The sequence below is a fragment of the Pan troglodytes genome, chromosome 6 (genome assembly GCF_028858775.2).
Source record: "Pan troglodytes isolate AG18354 chromosome 6, NHGRI_mPanTro3-v2.0_pri, whole genome shotgun sequence".
NCBI lineage: Eukaryota > Metazoa > Chordata > Mammalia > Primates > Hominidae > Pan > Pan troglodytes.
The window spans coordinates 97,103,236-97,128,208 of record NC_072404.2 but is presented as its reverse complement, the minus strand read 5'-3'; the positions used below and the strand labels follow the sequence as shown (position 1 = coordinate 97,128,208).

The 24,973-nt window shown below is 37.4% G+C and overlaps 1 protein-coding gene across 8 annotated transcripts in view; it reads right to left on the bottom strand.

Annotated features, from left to right (window-relative positions):
* RUNDC3B (RUN domain containing 3B) overlaps positions 1-24,973 on the bottom strand; it is a 208,551-nt gene that overhangs the window by 79,475 nt on the left and 104,103 nt on the right. For all 8 annotated transcript variants that reach the window (XM_063814671.1, XM_001163673.8, XM_009453495.5 and 5 more), the window contains 2 exons: positions 17,470-17,559; positions 15,773-15,853 (listed from right to left, as the gene is read on the bottom strand). In XM_063814671.1, coding sequence (XP_063670741.1) covers positions 15,773-15,853; positions 17,470-17,559 — 171 coding nt within the window. The remainder of the gene's footprint in view (positions 1-15,772; positions 15,854-17,469; positions 17,560-24,973) is intronic.

Genomic DNA, 24,973 nt, shown 5'->3' with positions numbered 1-24,973 from the left:
AATGGTGATAATACCATTAAGCTTAAAAGTGAAAAGTTGAAGGTATCTCAAAGACCCACAATCATTAGCTACTGGACTTGTCAGGCTTAAAATGTATTACAGAAACAATGTTTCAGAATGTTTAAAGTTATATCAAACAGTAACTCAGAGAAAAGCAACTGTTTCTCACTGGTACACATCCTGAAACTTGAACCAATATTAAATATAAAATATGTTTTAAGATGTTTTGTAAGTATATTTTATATACTTAGTTTTAGAATAATAAACCCGCATTAAAAAAAGACATTTTGATAAACATTTTTAAAAAGTTTGACTTTGCCAGTAATCAAGTAAATGCAAATTAAAATAATAGAATATCATTTTCACTTATAAAAATTACAAAATTGGCCATAACTTACACACTTTGTTGGAAAGAGTGGGAAGTAGGCATTCTCACTTACTGTTAATACAAACTGAATTGGTATGATTTTGCTGGAAGACAATCATAGTATATATCAAAAGCTTTAATAATATATATGTTATTTATCCCATAAATTCCACTTCCAGGATTTTTATTTAAAGAATATTAGGAATGCTTTTACATTGTTGGTGGGAGAGTAAATTAGTTCAACCATTGTGGAAGACAGTGTGGCAATTCCTCAAGGATCTAGAACTAGAAATACCATTCGACCCAGCAATCCCATTACAGGGCATATACCCAAAAGATTATAAATCATTCTACAATAAAGACACATGCACTATTCACAATAGCAAAGACTTGGAACAGACCCAAATGTCCATCAATGATAGACTGAATTAAGAAAATGTGGCACATATACACCATGGAATACTATGCAGCCACAAAAAAGGATGAGCTCATGTCCTTTGCAGGGACATGGATGAAGCTGGAAACTATCATTCTTAGCAAACTATCACAAGATCAGAAAACCAAATATTGCATGTTCTCACTCATAAGTGGGGGTTGAACAATGAGAACACATGGACAGAGGGAGGGGAACATCACACACTAGGGCCTGTTGAGGGGTAGGAGGCTAGAGGAGGGATAACATTAGGAGAAATACCTAATGTAGGTGACAGGTTGATGGGTGCAGCAAATCACCACAGCACATGTATACCTATGTAACAAAACTGCACATTCTGCATACGTAATCCAGAACTTAAAGTATAATAAATAAATAAATCTGAAAAAAAGAAATCTTGTTTTGTATAAAAAGATGTAGTTAGAAGGATATTAGCTACAACACTGTATGTAACAGTGAATAATTAAATGTATCCTAAAGTTTCACAATAACTGTGTAAACATACTATACAGACAATGAAATTTTAGGACATGATACTGTAGAAACATTGTTAATGACATGTAAAAGGGACTTTATATAGTAGTAAGGGAAATAAACAGCTACATGTACATTATGATTCCATTCTCATTAAAGAAAATAATGTGGGGGAGGAGCCAAGATGGCCGAATAGGAACAGCTCCGGTCTACAGCTCCCAGCGTGAGCGATGCAGAAGACGGGTGATTTCTGCATTTCCATCTGAGGTACTGGATTCATCTCACTAAGGAGTGCCAGACAGTGGGTGCAGGTCAGTGGGTGCGCGCACCATACGCGAGCTGAAGCAGTACAAGGCATTGCCTCACTCGGGAAACGCAAGGGGTCAGGGAGTTCCCTTTCCTAGTCAAAGAAAGGGGTGACAGACGGCACCTGGAAAATCGGGTCACTCCCACTCGAATACTGAGCTTTTCCGACGGGCTTAAAAAATGGCGCACCAGGAGATTATATCCCGCACCTGGATAGGAGGGTCCTACGCCCACGGAGTCTCGCTGATTGCTAGCACGGCAGTCTGAGATCAAACAGCAAAGCGGCAGCGAGGCTGAGGGAGGGGCGCCCGCCATTGCCCAGGCTTGCTTAGGTAAACAAAGCAGCCGGGAAGCTCGAACTGGGTGGAGCCCACCACAGCTCAAGGAGGCCTGCCTGCCTCTGTAGGCTCCACCTCTCGGGGCAGGGCACAGACAAACAAAAAGACAGCAGTAACCTCTGCAGACTTAAATGTCCCTGTCTGACAGCTTTGAAGAGAGCAGTGGTTCTCCCAGCAGGCAGCTGGAGATCTGAGAACGGACAGACTGCCTCCTCAAGTGGGTCCCTGACCCCTGACCCCCAAGCAGCCTAACTGGGAGGCACCCCCCAGCAGGGGCAGACTGACACCTCACACGGCCGGGTACTCCAACAGACCTGCAGCTGAGGGTCCTGTCTGTTAGAAGGAAAACTAACAAACAGAAAGGACATCCACACCAAAAACCCATCTGTACATCACCATTATCAAAGACCAAAAGTAGATAAAACCACAAAGATGGGGAAAAAACAGAACAGAAAAACTGGAAACTCTAAAAAGCAGAGCGCCTCTCCTCCTCCAAAGGAACGCAGCTCCTCATCAGCAATGGAACAAAGCTGGACGGAGAATGACTTTGACGAGCTGAGAGAAGAAGGCTTCAGACGATCAAATTACTCTGAGCTATGGGAGGACATTCAAACCAAAGGCAAAGAAGTTGAAAACTTTGAAAAAAATTTAGAAGAATGTATAACTAGAATAACCAATACAGAGAAGTGCTTAAAGGAGCTGATAGAGCTGAAAACCAAGGCTCGAGAACTACGTGAAGAATGCAGAAGCCTCAGGAGCCGATGTGATCAACTGGAAGAAAGGGTATCAGCGATGGAAGATGAAATGAATGAAATGAAGCGAGAAGGGAAGTTTAGAGAAAAAAGAATAAAAAGAAATGAGCAAAGCCTCCAAGAAATATGGGACTATGTGAAAAGACCAAATCTACGTCTGATTGGTGTACCTGAAAGTGATGGGGAGAATGGAACCAAGTTGGAAAACACTCTGCAGGATATTATCCAGGAGAACTTCCCCAATCTAGCAAGGCAGGCCAACATTCAGATTCAGGAAATACAGAGAATGCCACAAAGATATTCCACGAGAAGAGCAACTCCAAGACACATAATTGTCAGATTCACCAAAGTTGAAATGAAGGAAAAAATGTTAAGGGCAGCCAGAGAGAAAGGTCGGGTTACCCTCAAAGGGAAGCCCATCAGACTAACAGCTGATCTCTCAGCAGAAACTCTACAAGCCAGAAGAGAGTGGGGGCCAATATTCAACATTCTTAAAGAAAAGAATTTTCATCCCAGAATTTCATATCCAGCCAAAGTAAGCTTCATAAGTGAAGGAGAAATAAAATACTTTACAGACAAGCAAATGCTGAGAGATTTTGTCACCACCAGGCCTGCCCTAAAAGAGCTCCTGAAGGAAGCGCTAAACATGGAAAGGAACAACCGGTACTAGCCACTGCAAAATCATGCCAAAATGTAAAGACCATCGAGACTAGGAAGAAACTGCATCAACTAACTAGCAAAATAACCAGCTAACATCATAATGACAGGATCAAATTCACACATAACAATATTAACTTTAAATGTAAATGGACTAAATGCTCCAATTAAAAGACACAGACTGGCAAACTGGATAAAGAGTCAAGACCCATCAGTGTGCTGTATTCAGGAAACCCATATCACGGGCAGAGACACACATAGGCTCAAAATAAAAGGATGGAGGAAGATCTACCAAGCAAATGGAAAATAAAAAAAGGCAGGGGTTGCAATCCTAGTCTCTGATAAAACAGACTTTAAACCAACCAAGATCAAAAGAGACAAAGAAGGCCATTACATAATGGTAAAGGGATCAATTCAACAAGAAGAGCTAACTATCCTAAATATATATGCACCCAATACAGGAGCACCCAGATTCATAAAGCAAGTCCTTAGTGACCTACAAAGAGACTTAGACTCCCACACATTAATAATGGGAGATTTTAACACCCCAATGTCAACATTAGACAGATCAATGAGACAGAAAGTCAACAAGGATACCCAGGAATTGAACTCAGCTCTGCACCAAGTGGACCTAATAGACATCTACAGAACTCTCCACCCCAAATCAACAGAATATACATTTTTTTCAGCACCATACCACACCTATTCCAAAATTGACCACATACTTGGAAGTAAAGCTCTCCTCAGCAAATGTAAAAGAACAGAAATTATAACAAACTATCTCTCAGACCACAGTGCAATCAAACTAGAACTCAGGATTAAGAATCTCACTCAAAACCGCTCAACTACATGGAAACTGAACAACCTGCTCCTGAATGACTACTGGGTACATAACGAAATGAAGGCAGAAATAAAGATGTTCTTTGAAACCAACGAGAACAAAGACACAACATACCAGAATCTCTGGGACACATTCAAAGCAGTGTGTAGAGGGAAATTTATAGCACTAAATGCCCACAAGAGAAAGCAGGAAAGATCCAAAATGGACACCCTAACATCACAATTAAAAGAACTAGAAAAGCAAGAGCAAACACATTCAAAAGCTAGCAGAAGGCAAGAAATAACTAAAATCAGAGCAGAACTGAAGGAAATAGAGACACAAAAAACTCTTCAAAAAATTAATGAATCCAGGAGCTGGTTTTTTGAAAGGATCAACAAAATTGATAAACCACTAGCAAGACTAATAAAGAAAAAAAGAGAGAAGAATCAAATAGACATATTAAAAAATGATAAAGGGGATATCACTACCAATCCCACAGAAATACAAACTACCATCAGAGAATACTACAAACACCTCTATGCAAATAAACTAGAAAATCTAGAAGAAATGGATAAATTCCTCGACACATACACTCTCCCAAGACTAAACCAGGAAGAAGTTGAATCTCTGAATAGACCAATAACAGGATCTGAAATTGTGGCAATAATCAATAGCTTACCAACCAAAAAGAGTCCAGGACCAGATGGATTCACAGCTGAATTCTACCTGAGGTACAAGGAGGAACTGGTACCATTCCTTCTGAAACTATTCCAATCAACAGAAAAAGAGGGAATCCTCCCTAACTCATTTTATGAGGCCAGCATCATCCTGATACCAAAGCCGGGCAGAGACACAACCAAAAAAGAGAATTCTAGACCAATATCCTTGATGAACATTGATGCAAAAATCCTCAATAAAACACTGGCAAACTGAATCCAGCAGCACATCAAAAAGCTTATCCACCATGATCAAGTGGGCTTCATCCCTGGGATGCAAGGCTGGTTCAATATACACAAATCAATAAATGTAATCCAGCATATAAACAGAACCAAAGACAAAAACCATATGATTATCTCAATAGATGCAGAAAAGGCCTTTGACAAAATTCAACAACCTTCATGCTAAAAACTCTCAATAAATTAGGTATTGATGGGACATATTTCAAAATGATAACAGCTATCTATGACAAACCCACAGCCAATATCATACTGAATGGGCAAAAACTGGAAGCATTCCCTTTGAAAACTGGCACAAGACAGGGATGCCCTCTCTCACCACTCCTATTCAACATAGTGTTGGAAGTTCTGGCCAGGGCAATTAGGCAAGAGAAGGAAATAAAGGGTATTCAATTAGGAAAAGAGGAAGTCAAATTGTCCCTGTTTGCAGATGACATGATTGTATATCTAGAAAACCCCATTGTCTCAGCCCAAAATCTCCTTAAGCTGATAAGCAACTTCAGCAAAGTCTCAGGATACAAAATCAATGTACAAAAATCACAAGCATTCTTATACTCCAACAGACAAACAGAGGGCCAAATCATGAGTGAACTCCCATTCACAATTGCTTCAAAGAGAATAAAATACCTAGGAATCCAACTTACAAGGGATGTGAAAGACCTCTTCAAGGAGAACTACAAACCACTGCTCAGTGAAATAAAAGAGGATACAAGCAAATGGAAGAACATTCCATGCTCATGGATAGGAAGAATCAACATCGTGAAAATGGCCATACAGCCCAAGGTAATTTACAGATTCAATGCCATCCCCATCAAGCTACCAATGACTTTCTTCACAGAATTGGAAAATACTAAAGTTCATGCGGAATAAAAAAAGAGCCCGCATCACCAAGTCAATCCTAAGCCAAAAGAACAAAGCTGGAGGCATCACACTACCTGACTTCAAACTATAGTACAAGGCTACAGTAACCAAAACAGCATGGTACTGGTACCAAAACAGACATATAGATCAATGGAACAGAACAGAGCCCTCAGAAATAATGCCACATATCTACAACCATCGGATCTTTAACAAACCTGAGAAAAACAAGCAATGGGGAAAGGATTCCCTATTTAATAAATGGTGCTGGGAAAACTGGCTAGCCATATGTAGAAAGCTGAAACTGGATGCCTTCCATACACCTTATACAAAAATCAATTGAAGAGGGATTAAAGACTTAAACGTTAGACTTAAAACTATAAAAACCCTAGAAGAAAACCTAGGCTTTACCATTCAGGATATAAGCATGGGCAAGGACTTCATGTCTAAAACACCAAAAGCAATGGCAACAAAAGCCAAAATTGACAAATGGGATCTAATTAAACTAAAGAGCTTCTGCACAGCAAAAGAAACTACCATCAGAGTGAACAGGCAACCTACAAAATGGGAGAAAATTTTCACAACCTACTCATCTGACAAAGGGCTAATATCCAGAATCTATGATGAACTCAAACAAATTTACAAGAAAAAAACAAACAACCCCATCAAAAAGTGGGCGAAGGACATGAACAGACACTTCTCAAAAGAAGACATTTATGCAGCGAAAAAACACATGAAAAAATGCTCACCATCACTGGCCATCAGAGAAATGCAAATCAAAACCACAATGAGATACCATCTCACACCAGTTAGAATGGCAATCATTAAAAAGTCAGGAAACAACAGGCGCTAGAGAGGATGTGGAGAAGTAGGAACACTTTTACACTGTTGGTGGGACTGTAAACTAGTTCACCCATTGTGGAAGTCAGTGTGGTGATTCCTCAGGGATCTAGAACTAGAAACACCATTTGACCCAGCCATCCCATTACTGGGTATATACCCAAAGGATTATAAATCATGCTGCTATAAAGACACATGCACACGTATGTTTATTGCGGCATTATTCACAATAGCAAAGACTTGGAACCAACCCAAACGTCCAACAATGATCGACTGGATTAAGAAAATGTGGCACATATACACCATGGAATACTATGCAGCCATAAAAAATGATAAGTTCATGTCCTTTGTAGGGACATGGATGAAATTGGAAATCATCATTCTCAGTAAACTATCGCAAGAACAAAAAACCAAACACCGCATATTCTCACTCATAGGTGGGAATTGAACAAGGAGAACACATGGACACAGGAAGGGGAACATCACACTCTGGGGCCTGTTGTGGGGTGGGGGGAGAGGGGAGGGATAGCATTGGGAGATATACCTAATGCTAGATGACGAGTTAGTGGGTGCAGCACACCAGCATGGCACATGTATACATATGTAAGTAACCTGCACATTGTGCACATGTACCCTAAAACTTAAAGTATAATAATAAAAAAATAAAAATAAATTTTAAAAAAAAGAAAGAAAATACTGTATCTATGCATAGAAAAAGCTGGAAAGCCATCCATCAAAATGTTAAGAATGTTTCTAGCAGCTTTTCTTGAAGGTAAGATAAGGAGCGACTTAAACTTTCCACTATCTTTATTTATTTTATAATTTTTCTACCATGAATATGTATTACTTCCTAAATAAATTAAAAGCAGCAATGTGGGGGGAGGGACTGATGTTTTCTTAAAATTAGAAATCTAGTAGATTTTTTTAAAATGTGTCTAATACAGGTATATTTCTGTGGATGCGATTTGATTTGTAAAGTATTGGTTCTTTATGACAATTAAGATAGTTTAAATTTTTCTAAAAATAAAAACTCCATGACTAGTAATGCTAACTGGCTTATGACTAGGTTGAATTGGTATTTCTATTCTCATTTTAGCATCCTTTGTACAAGATGTTAGAAATTCTTCATTTTATAAAGAAGGTATATATACATGTTTGGATTAGTGCATCACAAAGTTGTATTAAAAAATTCAGACAAAAAGTGGCTATGCAGGATCTATATTACTAATTTAATTATGATGGTACATCATGAGAAAGTTCCATTATTGTACCTTTCAAAAACACTGTAATAATTACTTCAGTATCTTATATGTAAGTAGGAGAGGAAAATTAGTGTGTGTGTATACATATCTCTTTGTATTTTAAGTCATTTCCTAAATCACTGAATACAGCCTTTCTACCTACATATTGATTACTAAACTCTATCTCCAGATGACATCTTGCTCTTTAATTCCAGACTTGTATTTTACCCACTCTGCCTTAAACTAGTTGTGTGACTAAGGACAAGTTATTTAACCTCTCCGCATTTCAGTTTTCTCATTTGTAAAATACAGACAGCGGTGCCTATTAATCCAACATATCCCAAAACAGTATAATTTTATGCCTGCTCAAAACATCATCCTGCTGCATTTCTTTTCTAGACATTGTACTACAATTATCCCTTTTCCCAAGGAATCCACTTACCCAAATTAGAAATCACGGTGTCATTACACTCTATTCTTCTTTTTCCCTCACCATCCAAAATACCTTCCCCCCTCAGCTTTGAAATATTAGTGACTTCTCTTACTAGATGGTAATTATCTTGAGAATGGGGACTGTGTTCTTTTTTATAAATTCATAAAGTTCCTATACTCTTGACATCTAAGTATCCCTGGCATCTAGGAAAATTTTTGTCCTATGGTTAGGCACTCAATAAATGCATTTTGAATGTGTGTGTGTGTATGTGTGACATATATACATATTTTATACACATACAGAATAGCTTATAGCTTTGCCATGATTATAAAATTTTAGAAGTATATAAAGAGTGTAGATCATCATGGAGGACAGAAAGCGGGACTAGATGGCAGCTCTAGACAGAGCAGCCTGCGGAGGCTTGCATTGTGAATTTTAGCTCCAGATCGACTGTAAGAAAAAGCCTACCAATCCCGAGAGGACCCACAGACCCTCTGAAGGAGTGGACTGCTCCTGCAGGACCTGGAAGACCCCCTGCCAAATACCGTGGGTGCCCCAACTGCGGAAGTGGGAAAGGGAGAACCCCGCCTCTCCCAAACACACACCCCCACTGGAGAAGCTGAAGGTCTGTTTGTGGGAGAAGTTTCTGACTCTACCAGGAGCTGAGTCAATCTGGAGAGCCGAGCAAAATACGGGGGTAGGGGAAGCAGCAGAAAGGCCCTGGGAGCTCGCTGGGTGCCCAAGCAGGCCATTCCTGCCTGTACCACAGGGATCCAAAGGGAGGGCAGCCAGAGGAGCAGGGGCTAAAACTCCACAGGGAAAAGGAAATCTCTAGCTGAACTCTGCAAAAATTTGAACGAGGTGAGAAGCCTCCTGGCCAGAACTCGGGGAAGAGCGCAAATCCAGTGTGCAGACTCCACAGGCAGGGGAGAACCAAGCTCTTTTCTTTTGCACCTGGGAGGCGGGTAGCCTGTGGCAGGTTTTCAAGCCTGTCTCACCCTCTGCCTGGAAACAGACTCGGGCTGTTGGCAGGGGCATGGTGGGAGTGAGACTGGCCTTTTGGTTTGCATGGGAGTTGGGTGAAGCCTGTGACTGCCTGCTTTCCCCCACTTCCCTGACAATCTGCAGGTCTCAGCAGAGGCAGCCATAATCCTCCTAGGTACACAACTCCAGTGACCTGGGAATCTCACTCCTATCCCCAACAGCAGCCACAGCAAGACCCGCCCAAGGAGAGTCTGAGCTCAGACACGCCTAGCCCTGCCCCCACCTGATAGTCCTTCCCTACCCACCCTGGCAGCGGAAGACAAAGGGCATATAATCTTGGGAGTTCTAGGGTCCCGCCCACCACTGGTTCCTCCCCATACTACCACAGTTGATGCTCTCTGGAATGCGCCACCTCCTGGCAAGAGGCCAATCAGCACAAAAATAGAGCATTAAACCACCAAAGCTAACAACCCTCACAGAGTCCATTGCAACCCCTCACCCCCCTGCTACCTCCGCCAGAACAGGCGCTGGTATCCACGGCTGAGAGACCCATAGATGGCTCACATCACAGGACTCTGTGCACACCCCCCCCCCCAGTAGAAGCCAAGAGCCAAGTAGACTCACTGAGTGGCTAGACCCAGAAGAGAGACAACAATCACTACAGCTAGGCTCACAGGAAGACACACCCATAGGAAAAGGGGGAGAGTACTACATCAAGGGAACACCCCGTGGGACAAAAGAATCTGAACAACAGCCATCAGCCCTAGACCTTCCCTCTGACAGAGGCTACCCAAATGAGAAGGAAACAGAAAACCAACCCTGGTAATATAACAAAGCAAGCCTCTTCAACACACCCAAAAAATCATACTAGCTCATGAGCAATGGATCCAAACCAAGAAGAAATCCCTGATTTACCTGAAAAAGAATTCAGGAGGTTAGTCATTACGCTAATCATGGAGGGACCAGAGAAAATTACAAGTTAAAAAGCAAAAATAAAAAACAAACAAATAACCAAAGTACACAGGCAACAAAGAGCACAATGAATGCAAGGGTACCTCACATTTCAATACTGACATTGAATGTAAATGGCCTAAAAGCTCCACTTAAATGATACAGAACTGCACAATGGATAAGAACTCACCAACCATCTTCTGCCTTCAGGAGACTCACCTAACACATAAGGACTCACATAAACTTAAAGTAAAGGGGTGGAAAAGGGCATTTCATGCAAATGGACACCAAAAGTGAGCAGGAGTAGCTATTCTTATATCAGACAAAACAAGCTTTAAAGCAACAGCAGGTAAAAGAGACAAAGAAGTACATTATACACTAGTAAAAGGCCTTGTCCAACAGGAAAATATCACAATCCTAAATGTATAAGCACCAAACACTGGAGCTCCCAAATGTATAAAACAATTACTAATAGACATAAGAAACGAGATAGACAGCAACACAATAATAGTTGCGGTGGCGGGGGGGGGTGGCTTCACTACTCCACTGACAGCACTAGAGAGGTCATCAAGACAGAAAGTCAACAAAGAAACAATGGATTTAAACTATACCTTGGAGCAAATGGGCTTAACAAATATATACAGAACATTTCATTCAACATCTGCAGGATATACATTCTATCCCACAGCACATGGAACTTTCTCCAAGATAGACCATATGATAGGCCATAAAATGAACCTCAATAAATTTAAGAAAATTGAAATTATATCAAGCACTCTCTCAGACTACATTGGAATAAAACTGGAAGTCAATTGCAAAAGGAACCTTCAAAACCATGCAAGTACATGGAAATTAAATAACCTGCTCCTTAATGAGCATTGAGTCAAAAACAAAATAATGATGGAAATAAAAAATTTTTCAAACTGAACAACAATAATGACACAACCTATCAAAACCTCTCAGATACAGTAAAGGCGGTGCTAAAAGGAAAGTTCATAGCCCTAAATACCTATATCAAAAAGACTGAAAGAGTACAAACTGATGTTCTAAGGTCATGCCTCAAGGCACTAGAGAAACAAGAACAAATCAAACCCAGACCTAGCAGAAGAAAGAAAATCACCAAGATCAGAGCAGAATTAAATGAAATTGAAACAAAAAAATACAAAAGATAAATGAAACAAAAAGCTGGTTCTTTGAAAAGATAAATAAAATTGATAGACCATCAGCAAGATTAACCAAGAAAAGAAGATAGAAAATAACCTCACTAAGAAATGAAACGAGATATTACAACTGACACCACCGAAAACAAAAGATCGTTCAAGGCTACTATGAACACCTTTATGCATATAAACTAGAAAACCTAGATGAGATGGATAAATTCATGGAAAAATACAACCCTCCTAGCTTAAATCAGGAAGAATTAGATACGCTGAACAGACCAATAACAAGCAGGAATATTGAAATGATAATTAAAAAATTACCAACAAAAAAGAAGCTGAGGACCAGATGGATTCACAGAATTTTACCAGACATTCAGAGAGTTGGTACCAATCCTTTTGACATTATTCCATAAGATAGAGAAAGAAGGAACCTTCCCTAATACATTCTATGAAGCCAGCATCACCCTCATACCAAAACCAGGAAAGGACATAATCAAAAAAGAAAACTACAGACCTATATTCTTGATGAATATAGATGCTAAAATCCTTAACAAAATACTAGCTAACTGAATCCAACAACATATCAAAAAGATAATCTATCATGATCAAGTGGGTTTCATACCAGGGATGCAGGGATGCTTTAACATATGCAAGTCAATAAATGTGATACACCACATAAACAGAACTAAAAACACAAATCACATGATCATCTCAATAGATGCAGAAAAAGCATTCGATAAAATCCAGCACATCCCTTTATGATTAAAACTGTCAGCAAAATCGGCATACAAAGGACCTACCTTGATGTAATAAAAGCCATCTATGACAAACCCACAGCCAACATAGTACTGAATGAGAAAAACTTAAAAGCATTCCCTCTGAGAACTGGAACAGGACAAAGATGTCCACTCTCACCACTCCTCTTCAACATAGTACTGGAAGTCCTAGCTAGAGCAATCAGGAGAAAGAAATAAAGAGCATCCACATCGGTAAAGAGAAAGTCAAACTGTCACTGTTTGCTGATGATATGATCGTTTACCTTGAAAACCCTGACGACTCCTCCAGAAAGTTCCTATGATTGATAAAAGAATTCAGCAAAGGTTCTAGATACAATATTAATGTACACAAATCAGTAACTCTTCTATATACCAACAGCAACCAAGTGGAGAATCAAATCAAGAACTCAATCCCTTTTACAATAGCTGAAAAACAAAATAAAAGTAAGTACTTAGGAATATACTCAACCAAGGAGTTGAAAGACCTTTACAAGGAAAACTACAAAACACTGCTGAAAGAAATCACAGATTACATGAACAAATGGAAACACATCCCATGCTCATGGATGGGTAGAATCAATATTGTGAATAATGACCATACTACCAAAAGCAATCTACAAACTCAATGCAATTCCCATCAAAATATCACCACCATTCTTCACAGAATTAGAAAAAAAATTCTAAAATTCATATGGAACCAAAAAAGAACCCGCATAGCCAAAGTAAGACTAAGCAAAAAGAACAAATTTGGAGACATCACCCTATCTGATTTCAAACTATACTATATGGCCCCAGTCACCAAAACAGTGTGGTACTGGTATTAAAATAGGCACATAGACCAGTGGAACAGAATAGAGAACCCAGAAATAAACCCAAATACTTACAGCCAACTGATCTACGACAAAGCAAACAAAAATATAAAGTGGAGAAAGGACACCCTTTTCAACAAATGATGCTGGGATAACTGGCTAGCCACATGAAGGAGAATGAAATTGGATCCTCATCTCTCACCTTATACAAAAATCACTCAAGATGGATTAAGGACTAAAACCTAAGACCTGAAACTATAAAAACTCTGCAAGATAACTTTGGAAAAACCCTTCTAGATATTGGCTTAGGCAAGGATTTCATGACCATGAACTCAAAAGCAAATGCAACAAAAACAAAGATAAATAGCTGGGACCTAATTAAACTAAAGAGCTTTTGCACGGCAAAAGGAACAGTCAGCAGAGTAAGACAACCCACAGACGAGGAGAAAATCTTCACAACCTATATATCTGACAAAGGACTAATATCCAGAATCTACAAACAACTCAAACAAATCAGTATGAAAAAAACCAAACAATCCCATCAAAAAGTGGGCTACGGACATGAATAGACCATTCTCAAAAGAAGATATACAAATGGCAACAAACATATGAAAATGCGCAACATCACTAATGATCAGCAAAATGCAAATCAAATAACAATGTGATACCACCTTACTCCTGCGAGAATGGCCATAATAAAAAAATCAAAAAACAGTAGATGTTGGTGTGGATGCAGCAAACAGGGAACACTTCTACACTGCTGGTGGTAATATAAACTAGTACAGCCACTATGGAAAACAGCATGGAGATTCCTTAAGGAACTAAAAGTAGAACTACCATTTGATCCATCAATCCCACCACTGGGTATCTGCCCAGAGGAAAATAAGTTATTATTTGAAAAAGATACGTGCACACGCATGTTTATAGCAGCACAATTCGCAACTGCAAAATCGTGGAACCAACCCAAATGCTCATCAATCAAGTGGATAAAGAAACTGTGTTATACAAGGAAGATTTGTTTTGAAGACACCTTGAGAACTGTCAGTATGTAACTACCTTAGTTCCCTTTTTTTTTTTTTTTTGAGACGGAATCTCGCTCTGTCACCCAGGTTGGGGTGCAGTGGCATGATCTCAGCTCACTGCAACCTCCGCCTCCCAGGTTCACACCATTCTCCTGCCTCAGCCTCCTGAGTAGTGGGGACTACAGGTGCGTGCCACCACGCCTGGCTAATTTTTTTGTATTTTTAGTAGAGACGGGGTTTCACCGTGTTAGCCAGGATGGTCTCTATCTCCTGACCTCGTGATCCGCCCACCTCGGCCTCCCAAAGTGCTAGGATTACAGGTGTGAGCCACTGTGCCCGGCCTTAGTTCACTAAATTTTCGTCTTATATTCCACCCTGGGGATGAGAGGGAAAGGTGAAAAATTTGAATTCTTAACACTATCTGTAGTTTTTAGATTTAATAATCATCCCAGATTTTTTACTTTCAGCTAATCTCTTGCTTATATTTTCCAAGAATGCATGATAAATTATAGACAAATAAAAGCTCATTTTCTCAATTAAAAAAACCATGATATCTATCTATCTATCTATCTATCTATCTATCTATCTATCTATCTATTTATCTATGATGGAATACTACGCAGCCATAAAAAGGAATGCATTAACAGCATTTGTGATGACCTGGATGAGATTGGAGACTATTATTCTAAGTGAAGTAACTCAGGAATGGAAAACCAAACATTGTATATTCTCACTTATACGTGGGAGCTAAGCCATGAGGATGCAAAGGCATAAGAATGATACTGTGGACTTTGGGGACTTGTGGGGAAGAGTGGGAGGGGGTGAGGGATAACAGACAACAATATGGTGCAGTGTACACTGCTCAGGTGATGGGTGTTCCAAAATCTCACAAATCACCACTGAAGAACTTACTCATGTAATCAAATACCACCTGTACCCCAATAATTTATGGAAAAATAAAGAAGTATATAAAGATCATCATTCTAGTCAGGAAATAATCTTCCAAGCAGACCTTAGAAACATACACAGATGTCATTAATTATTATTTAATGCTGATGAGATTGTGGGAAATCCAGAATTCTCACACAGTATTGGTAACAGAATAAATTGCTACAACTCTTTAAAAGACATATTTTAAGAGTCATCAGATTTTTCAGATAATTTATCTGGATATCTCCGACAATTTACAATGAAAACAAATGGAAAATTGATATGCATAAAATGTTATTTATCCTTTTTTATGAGAAAAAATGGAAAACAATCTAAATACTGAATTATAGTTTCGAAATCTCAGTAGACTATTTCAGATCTATTAAAGTTATTATAATGACTACAGCAATATGAATAAATGTTTTTGTTATTTTAAAAAAACTAGATGCTAGGATTACAATTATGTTAAAAAGTGTATATTTACATAAAAGGTGTGTGCTTTTTAAATAATAAATACTAAAAATGCAACTGAAGCTTGTACCCTTTAATGATTTCTGATATTGGAACGAATATTTAGTACAAAGTAGTTTTGATCAGACAAACATTGCACAAGACATTCAATTTTAAATAAGATTTTAAAAAACATATCTCAAAATGTCACATACCTTTGGATATACTTCAAATATGGTGTATAGTCTATTACAGCAGGAAAACTGCCATCCAGCCCCTCTCCCTTTAGGCAGAAACTAAGACAATAGAAAATAAATATTTCCTATTAATATATAAAATTTTAAATCAAAGTTAAGTTTCATGAAAAATCTCTTGCCAGAGACGTTTCTCTCATCAAATGGCAAGTGAATTTTTTTGTCTGCAATTTAATTGTTACTTGTCAGAAATAAACGCCTGAATAAAATATTCTACCTTCAATACCAATGACAAGGCATTGTACAAATTAATACACTGTCAATGGGTTACATTAAACCAACAGTTAACATTCTTAATCCCAGTTTTTTTGTTTGTTTTTTTCTTTTTTTTTTTGAGAGGGAGTCTTGCTCTGTCACCCAGGCTGGAGTGCTGTGGCATGATCTTGGCTCACTGCAGCCTCTGCCTCCCGGGTTCCAGCGATTCTCCTGCCTCAGCCTCCTGGGTAGCTGGGATTACAGGCACCCACTACCATGCCTGGGTAATTTTTGTATTTTTAGTAGAGACAGGGTTTCGCCACGTTGGCCAGGCTGGTCTTGAACTCCTGACCTCAGATGATCTGCCTGCCTCAGCCTCCTAAAGTGTTGGGATTACAGGTGAAAGCCACCGCGCCTGGCCTTGTTTTTTTAAAAACAATAAAACAACAAACAAACAAAACAAGACTGTAACAAATTTAGACAGAGCTAGTGATGTGATATAAAAAGTTAACATCCATAGAGGGATCAAAAAGACAACCTTCACATTCCATCTATCATGTTCATCCTCCACAATTAAGCTAATTAACCTAATACTAACTTATTAAATTTTAATAAAGTTAGACTTGTCAAGTGACAAATATTTAGAAAAGGAAGTGCTTTACTATAAAAGATAACTTCAGTGAAAATGAACAGCATTATTTTTATCAAGACTCAAAAGTAGAATTTCATTTGTCTTATACTTATTTTGTTAATATTCCTGAATTTTCAAATGTTATATTTCAATAAAAATATAATATTTCCTTCATTCCTTGTGTTTGAGTTTTCTTATAGACAAACCTTTTACTTTCAATATAATGTAAAATCTGGGATCGATTAAAGAAATGCAAAAAAAGTGTCTATAAATCTAAAAAGAACTTGTATTGCCCATTTTTAGCACTTGTTATTTTAGTGTAGAACCAGTTCATCTTGTTGATAATAAAAGTAAATTTTAACAATTTTTAAAAAATTCTCCATACATAACATAAGAGACATAAGATACCCAAGATAGCCTCTCAGGATCTTATCTCAACACGTGAGATAATGAGAATCTTTCTGGCTTTGAAACTACTTTAAGTCTATTTCTTTTAATTTTAAAGCAGTAGCTGAAAAATACTAAGAGATAAGATTCAAAGCCTTCCTTCATTAGGGAGGGGGCTGTTGGGGAATGGGATATAGTCTAAGTTTTCTTTTTATCCAAGCTACAGAGCAAGCCTATCAATTCATTAAGTTTCAGGCAGTCTCTTTTCTGAGAGCAAACTCATTTAGAAAACAAACTGATGTCATTTGAAAGAGAACAACATGAATCAAATAACAATATCCAACTGTGTGCTTTACTTAGACAACTGAAAGAAAAAAATCGTATGTAGAAACTATTAAGATATAGAATAATTCAAAAACTGAATGCATTTGGTTATATTAAGTACCTGAAATCAATAGCATTGAGTCCTAGAAGCATGCCAGCAAGCATATTTGCTTCTTCACCCAAGACAATTGCTCCATCTTCATAAAATCTCCTAAAAAATGAAATGGGTGAATATATAAAATATTAAAAATAAATGGAAGTTTGATCGAGAGAAATCATTTAGAGCCCAAACTATTGTAGGAAGAGCTAAATTTTATTTAATTTGTATTTTTAAAAAAAACATATTTCCATCACTGAAGTTTTGAAGATATTTAGACCAAAATAAAGAGACAAAACAACAACAACAAATCCCTGAAGAAACTAAAACCTGCCAATATAACAAAAAGAATTCTGTTTCCAGCTCTCCTAAAAAGAATCCCCCAAGTGAGTCTTTCAATGGGTCTAGAGTGCCAGCATTTTTCTTTAATAGTGAAGCAATATAAATGTAAAGTGAAAGGTGGCAAATTCAGAGTCATCTGTATTTATCTATTTTCAAAATGAAGTAGACTTGAGTTCTAATAAATAAGATAAAAATAAGTTCTGTTTTTCTATAACTGCAAAGATTACTGAGTAAGTTAAGAATTTGGGAGGCATACTTGTTAGTAATTTATGATAACCTTAATAGTGCAATCCTAATAAAGCAGATGGGCTACCAAGGTGGCTGCATATGAAAAAGAAAGTATTCAATATCTCCTTGACAAAAATGGGAATGTGAATGTATCTTTGTTAATTCCTGTAAAGCTTTACATTTTAGTTATCATTAGTTTTTAAAATATTTTTGAAAGAAAAATCATTATGTGGCCCTAAGGTATTTTTCCAAAAATGAATGTAAAATCATTTAATCTACTTGTTTTAAAACGTAGTACTATGTAAAATCCAGTTTATATCAGTAACCAGGGATGATCACACTGCTATAAGTATTTATATTACATATAAGAGAGTGAACACCACTCTATACCACCCCATTAACTAAAATGAAACATTTTAGTAAATCAAAGGTCTTGCTCTTTTCAGTATTTCTGAGTTTATAAATTCTGCAAAAAATTTCATTATGCTCATAATCCTACCATCAATTTTGAATTGTTGTTCACAGCTTACTAAGTATTTTTACAAACATATTACTTGATACTTGCAAAAAAACCCATAAATTAAAGGCAGAAGGAATCATTAGTTTCAAATTTACCATCAGGAAAAGTTTAAAACAATTTGCACAAGCTCATGTTAGATGAATTGCTTAAGAAGGCTACCCAATTCTTCTTTAAGTCCTATATCTTCTATTAAATCTACGTTTCGTAAAACAAAAATATTTTAAAAGAACTTAATGTATGGTATGGTTCATAAGGAATGTTAAATGAATAAAAAGTACAAAATGGAAAAAATAGTCAACTATTTACTCTCTGACAGATGTAAGGCTGCAAACAAATACAGTGGGGAGACTGGCTTGGAATAAATGTTTTTTGTTTTCTTGGACCTACTGAAATTGCTTTTACTGATTTATATAAAAGGAGAAAAATGAAAACTTCTGGCCTAACAAAATTAGTAAAATAAATGGAAGGATTTTTTTTACATATTCTACTGAGGTGTCCTGCAGAAAGGTAAAATATTTAGACAAATACGTATGTTTGAGACTTTGTCCCTGGTCCAATAACTAAGTTGGCTATTGGCAGAATATATTATTAACCCCTGGAAGAACTATGCTTCTAATGGTTTCAGACCACTAAATTCTATGAGACATATGAATTTGGAAAAGAATCTTGTTTTTTTGATACTGGCAATAACCCATTATTCCTAGTACTTCTTATATAAGAAAAGGTCTACTTTTTTATTCTTCATCTTGAACCTACCATTGTTTAAAAAATACATTCTAAAAATCAGCTCAAAACTATTCTTGCTTGCTTTCTAATGGCACCTTTGTACTAGGGAGTGTTGAAGAACACCACGGCAAAAAATTAACTGGTTTGAGAAATTTTTTAAAATCTAAAGGTCTTTTATGTGTGTGCATATAATAATGTTTTAATGAGTTTTTCGCTTCGGTTTTACTCATTAGTAAATAAGTAAATTTTCTAAGCGAATGATTTAAGATAAGTAAAATGGTTGCTATATGTAAAATCAATAATTCCACTGAAAAAAATCATATCTTAAGTGTAAGATATGATTTAATATAACAGCAAAAGAGGAAAGGAAAAATGGAAGAGGAAGGGCTAGTTAAGAGGATTGCCCATTATATGCTGAACTTTTAAATTATTAGTTCTGGTTAAGAAAAACATTATTTTTCAGAAGATGTACTTCTGAGCTTAAGATAATATATTTTAAAGTAATTCAGTATTTAGAAAACTGAAACGATCTGAGAAGATAATATTTTTATCATTTAATCAAAGACTTCATTCATGTGTATGAAAGAGGTAGAAGCTGTCTCGAAAAATTAATTTCTTCTCTTATGCAAACTAATATATCAATAATTAGACTAAAAATCTGATTCCTGTGGTCAATACTTTCAAATATTCCAAAAGATGGTAAAATTTCAACCTTTTCATTTTACCTCATTGAAAAATTGGAACATTAAACTTTGCTTATATAACCAAGATCATAAAATAACTGAGCCAGGAGTAAAGCCTGAGATGACTAATCCAATAATAGTAAGGTATATACTTAAAATTCCCTTTTTTCAGTTAAAAATATTTTTTGTTCTAAAGAAAATTTTTATGCCAGGCCTGGTGGCTCATGCCTGTAATCCCAGCACTTCTGGAGCCTTAACAGGCAGATCATTTGAGCCCAGGAGTTAGAGATCAGCCTGGGCAACATGGTGAAACCCACCTATACAAAAAATACAAAAAAATTAGCCAGACGTGGTGGCACATGCCCGCAGTCCCAGCTACTTGGGAGGCTGAGGTGAGAGGATTGCTTGAGTCAGGAAGACAGAGGTTGAAGTGAGCTGAGATGGCCCCACTGCACTCCAGCCTGGGTGACAGAGCAAAACCCTTTCTCAAAAAAAAAAAAAAATATATATATATATAGGTATATATATACACACATACATATATATAACATACATAAATATAAATATATATAATACATATATGTATATGTATAAATGAGAAGAATCTAACCAAAACATTGTACTGCTTAAGTTCAACATATTATAAATGTTGAAAGTACCAAAGTAAAAAATACATATGAAACTTCCATTTAAAGATTTATATATTAGAGACTATACCTTTAAATATAGTTTTATATCACAGAAGTGAGGAAAAATTACAAGCAACTATTTGATACTACTGTGATCTGGGAAAAAAACTTCCTGATCTTATTAGGTATACCACAGTTTCCAAGTATTTATATGTTGATTAGAAAAACATTAGTGACTAGAAAAGTATTTAAAATAATGCCCTTATAAGAATATGCTTTTCTTTTACCACATATAATTTAACTCTAATTGAAATATATTCCTATAATGCCACCTTGGTGTCCATTCTGTAAGAATATTTTAAGGAATTTTAAGTAGTTCAATAACAAATATCCTTTGGATGGGATCCAAGGTGAATAATAAATATAAATTACGTTGATACTATCTAACGTGATGCTTCAAATTTTCCTTTTGTGGGAGTCAGAAGTTATCCTACATATTTGAAAGCACAATATTAAAATATGAGAAAGCTTGTCTTATAAACCAAAGAAATTTCATTATTGGCATGCTTGTTCTCTTCCCCCAATTTAATGTAAGAAAGTACTGAAAGGGGATATAAGAAAATTCTCCCTCATGACATATAAAACAGATCACTGCATTATAAACAGATGTTATATTCAAAGTCAAATTGAATCAAAATGAAAAACTGATGAAAAAGTCAACCTCCAAAGGTCTTGCCAAGAATGTGAGATTCAGTAATTATTTTAATAAACAAATATATATTAAATTCCTTTTATGTGACAAGAACTGTGTGAGGTACTATAGTTACAATGGTAAATAAGTTAGATTTAGATCCTCTCTATGGAGTATATAGTCTAGGGGAATAGAAAAGCAAGAAACAAAAGACAAAGATAATTACAGATGGTGATAAATATAAAGTAAATAAACAGGTTGTTGAGATAGAGACAAATGGAAGGAAAGCCCAACTTTGGAAAGTCATTAAGTAAGGAATTCTCAAGTATTTAACCTGATACCTTAGCCCACAGATGTCTGATCACACAGGGCTTTGCAGGCCACAGAACATTAATAATAATAATAACACTTCTTGAGTGGCAGGCATAGTAATAACTTTACATGAGTCATCTTCTTAACTTTGCCGCTACATATTATTCTCCAGAGAGATTAAGCAATTTGTCCAAGATAGACACAGCTAGAGTAGGGAAACCAGGATCTGACTCCAGGAAATGTGACAGCCACAGAGCCTTCTGGCTAATGTAATAAGAAATCATTTCAATGTTTTAAGTAGGAGCTGATATAATCTCTTTTACTTTTAAGATCAGCTGGAAGCTAGAAGGCTACTGAAAGGGGGCAAACTGGAAGGTCAGGAGGCCAATAGGTGAGCCTTAGGCAACAGATAAAAGAGGTCTAGAGGACTGTAAGAGCCATGGAGATAAAGGTAAATAAATAGATTCAAAATAGATTTGGAGGTAGGATCAATAAGACTTGCTTATGGATTAATTACAGGGAATGAGGGAGAAAGAGGAATCAGGTATGACTTTTAGATTCTTGCTTAATCAACTATGTAGGTGGGCAGTGATAACATTTGCTAAGAAAGGGTGAACAGAGTTACAGGGGAAAAAAATTAGTATATCTGAACTATCTAGCTAGAGGTTTAAATGTGGTATCATGGTCATATGGATGGTATTTCAAGCCAGGGGAATGGACGAAACTCCAGGAAGAGAGAATACAGAGAAAAATGAACAGAGGAAAAAAAGCAGAAAATGCAGGACTGAGCCCAGAGAATATGAACAGTCAGATGTTGTTAAGTGGAAAAGATGACAGAAAAAGAGACAGAGCGATTAAGGAAAAGCCATGGAATGTTGTATAACTTAAAGGTGAAGAGATTTTTTCAAGAACGATGAAGTAGTCAACTTCTACTGGAAGTAGCTGGGAGATGGAGTACAGTGTGGACAGAGAAATATCCATTACATTGGGTAGCTTGTAGATTATTGGTATTCTTTTAAAAATTCTTGGTGGAGTGATGAGGGGCAGAAGCCAGACAAAAGTGGGTAAGAGAGTGACTCTAAAGTAAGAAAATGATGACAGTGTGAAGAAGTGCTTTGGAGAAGTCTGGTGATGAAGTGTAATCATGAAATTAGCATTGGTAGAGGGGAATTATAGGTTCAATGGAGAATCTTTTTTTTTAAGGTAGGAGGTACTGGTATATGTTCTATAAGGGTAGGATTGATCCAGCAGTAGTAAAGAGATTGAGGATGAGGAGACAGAAAGTTGGTAACTAAAGGAAGAAGGGAATCATATGCTACCTGGTCTTTTGTGACTGGCTTCTTTGCTAAGCTTAGCAGGTTTTCAAGGTTCATCCATGTGGCAGCATGGATCAGTACTACATTTCTTTTTATGCCTGAATAACATTCCACTGTATGGATATAGACACACATGCACCTAGGAGTCATGTGCTGGGTCATATGGTAACTCTATGTTTAACCTTTTGAAAAATTGCCAGACTGTTTTTCAAAGTGACTGCACAATTTTCTTTTCCCACCAGCAATGTATGAAAGATTCAGTTTTTCAAACTCCTCACCAAGATTTGTTATTAAGTGATCTTTTGAACATACCCATCCTAGTTAGTATGCAGTGTTATTTCATTGTGGTTTTGTATTTCCCTGATGGCTAATGATGTCAAACAACATTTTAGTGTTTATTAGCCATCTGTATACCCCCCTTGGAGAAGTGTCTATTCAGATTCATTGCCCATTTTTAAATGAGTTGTCTTTTTATTACTGAGTTGTAAAAGTTCTTCATATACATTGTAGATACAAAACCCTTATCGCAGGGGTCCCCACCCCCTGGGCCATGAACCAGAACCTGTCCGTGGCCTGTTAGGAACTGGAGCTGCAGGGCAGGAGGTGAGTGGTGGGCCAGTGAACATTATCACCTAAGCTCCGACTCCTTCACTCAGGCATTAGATTCTCACAGGAGTAAGAACCCTACTGTGAACTGCACATGTTAAAGATCTAGGTTGCATGCTCCTTATGATACTCTAACTAATGCCTGATGATCTGAGGTGGAACAGTTTCATCCCGAAACCATTCCCTGCCACCACGGTCCGTGGAAACACTGTCTTCCACAAAACCAGTCCCTGTTGCCAAAAAGGTTGGGGACCGCTGCCTTATCAGATTATGATCTGTAAAAATTGTCTCCTATTCTGTTTGTCATCTTTTCACCTTCTTTATGGTGTCCTCTGAAACACAAAGTTTTAATTTTTATTATGTTCAATTTATCTTAATAGTGTAAAACTTTAATACATACTTGCAGGGAGACCCCTTGAAACTATTGCTACAGAATAAAAGATGAAATGCTACTAATTATTGTAAATACAAAATTCTATGCAGGATTGCGTAAAGACAATGCCAGGTTGGACTGCCAGAACGAGCCAACAGCACATGATGTGCTTCCCCCTGCAGAGAGCCTATGAATGGACGTACAGTCAGGGAGGTTTCACATCACCAAGATTCCCATCCCAGAAAAGCAGATGTTCATAGCTCTAGGAATGGAATGCGACCTTTGTGGAGAGCCTATAAACAGACGCATGGGGGGCGCCTGTCCATATGGATAAGATAGGGCTATAAACGCCCTCATCTTGCCATGGCTCTTCTAGGCCTTTTTAGGGTTAAGGCATACTCCTTTCTGAGAATTTCTGGTCTAACCGGTTGTCTAGCTTCACATCCTGTTTCCATGGATTGTTTGTAACCAGCTTTTGTTGCAATTGTTACTGCTGATTAATATCTTGTTAATCATACGTTATGGAAAGATTGTGTTTCTGTTTTAAGGCTCTGTTAGAAATTACACACACATTATACTGTAAATTCTTATCTCTGTATACTGTACTTCTCCATACAAATGTACTGCACTTCTACATACAAATGTTATGTTAAAGAATTACTTCATCCCCATGTGACCATCTCACCTCATAATCAAATCACCCTAAATCCCTCACTAACCTACCCCTGCCCTCACTAAACTTAATAATAAATGCTGGTATATCTAGTGCATTGTTGGCACCATGGGACCAGAAGGCAGTGACCCCCCTGGACCCAGCTTTCACTATCTTGTGTGTGTCTGTTATTTCTCAATCTGCTGATCTGCCTAACAACAGAGAGCCCCGTTGCATTGCAGGCTGCTGGCCAGATCCTGCAATATCTGGTGCCCAACGTGGCCTTCTTTGTTCCTTGGCTCAGTGCACTCCAAGTGCCGTTCGTGACGACTAGTCTTCAGTCTTGAAGGTAAGGTCTCCAAGTACGCTTTTTCCGACTCTCCCCTCTTTTCAGGTTTTATTATTTCTTTCCTTTACTGATTTTGGGTTTACTTTGCTCTTTCTTTTCTA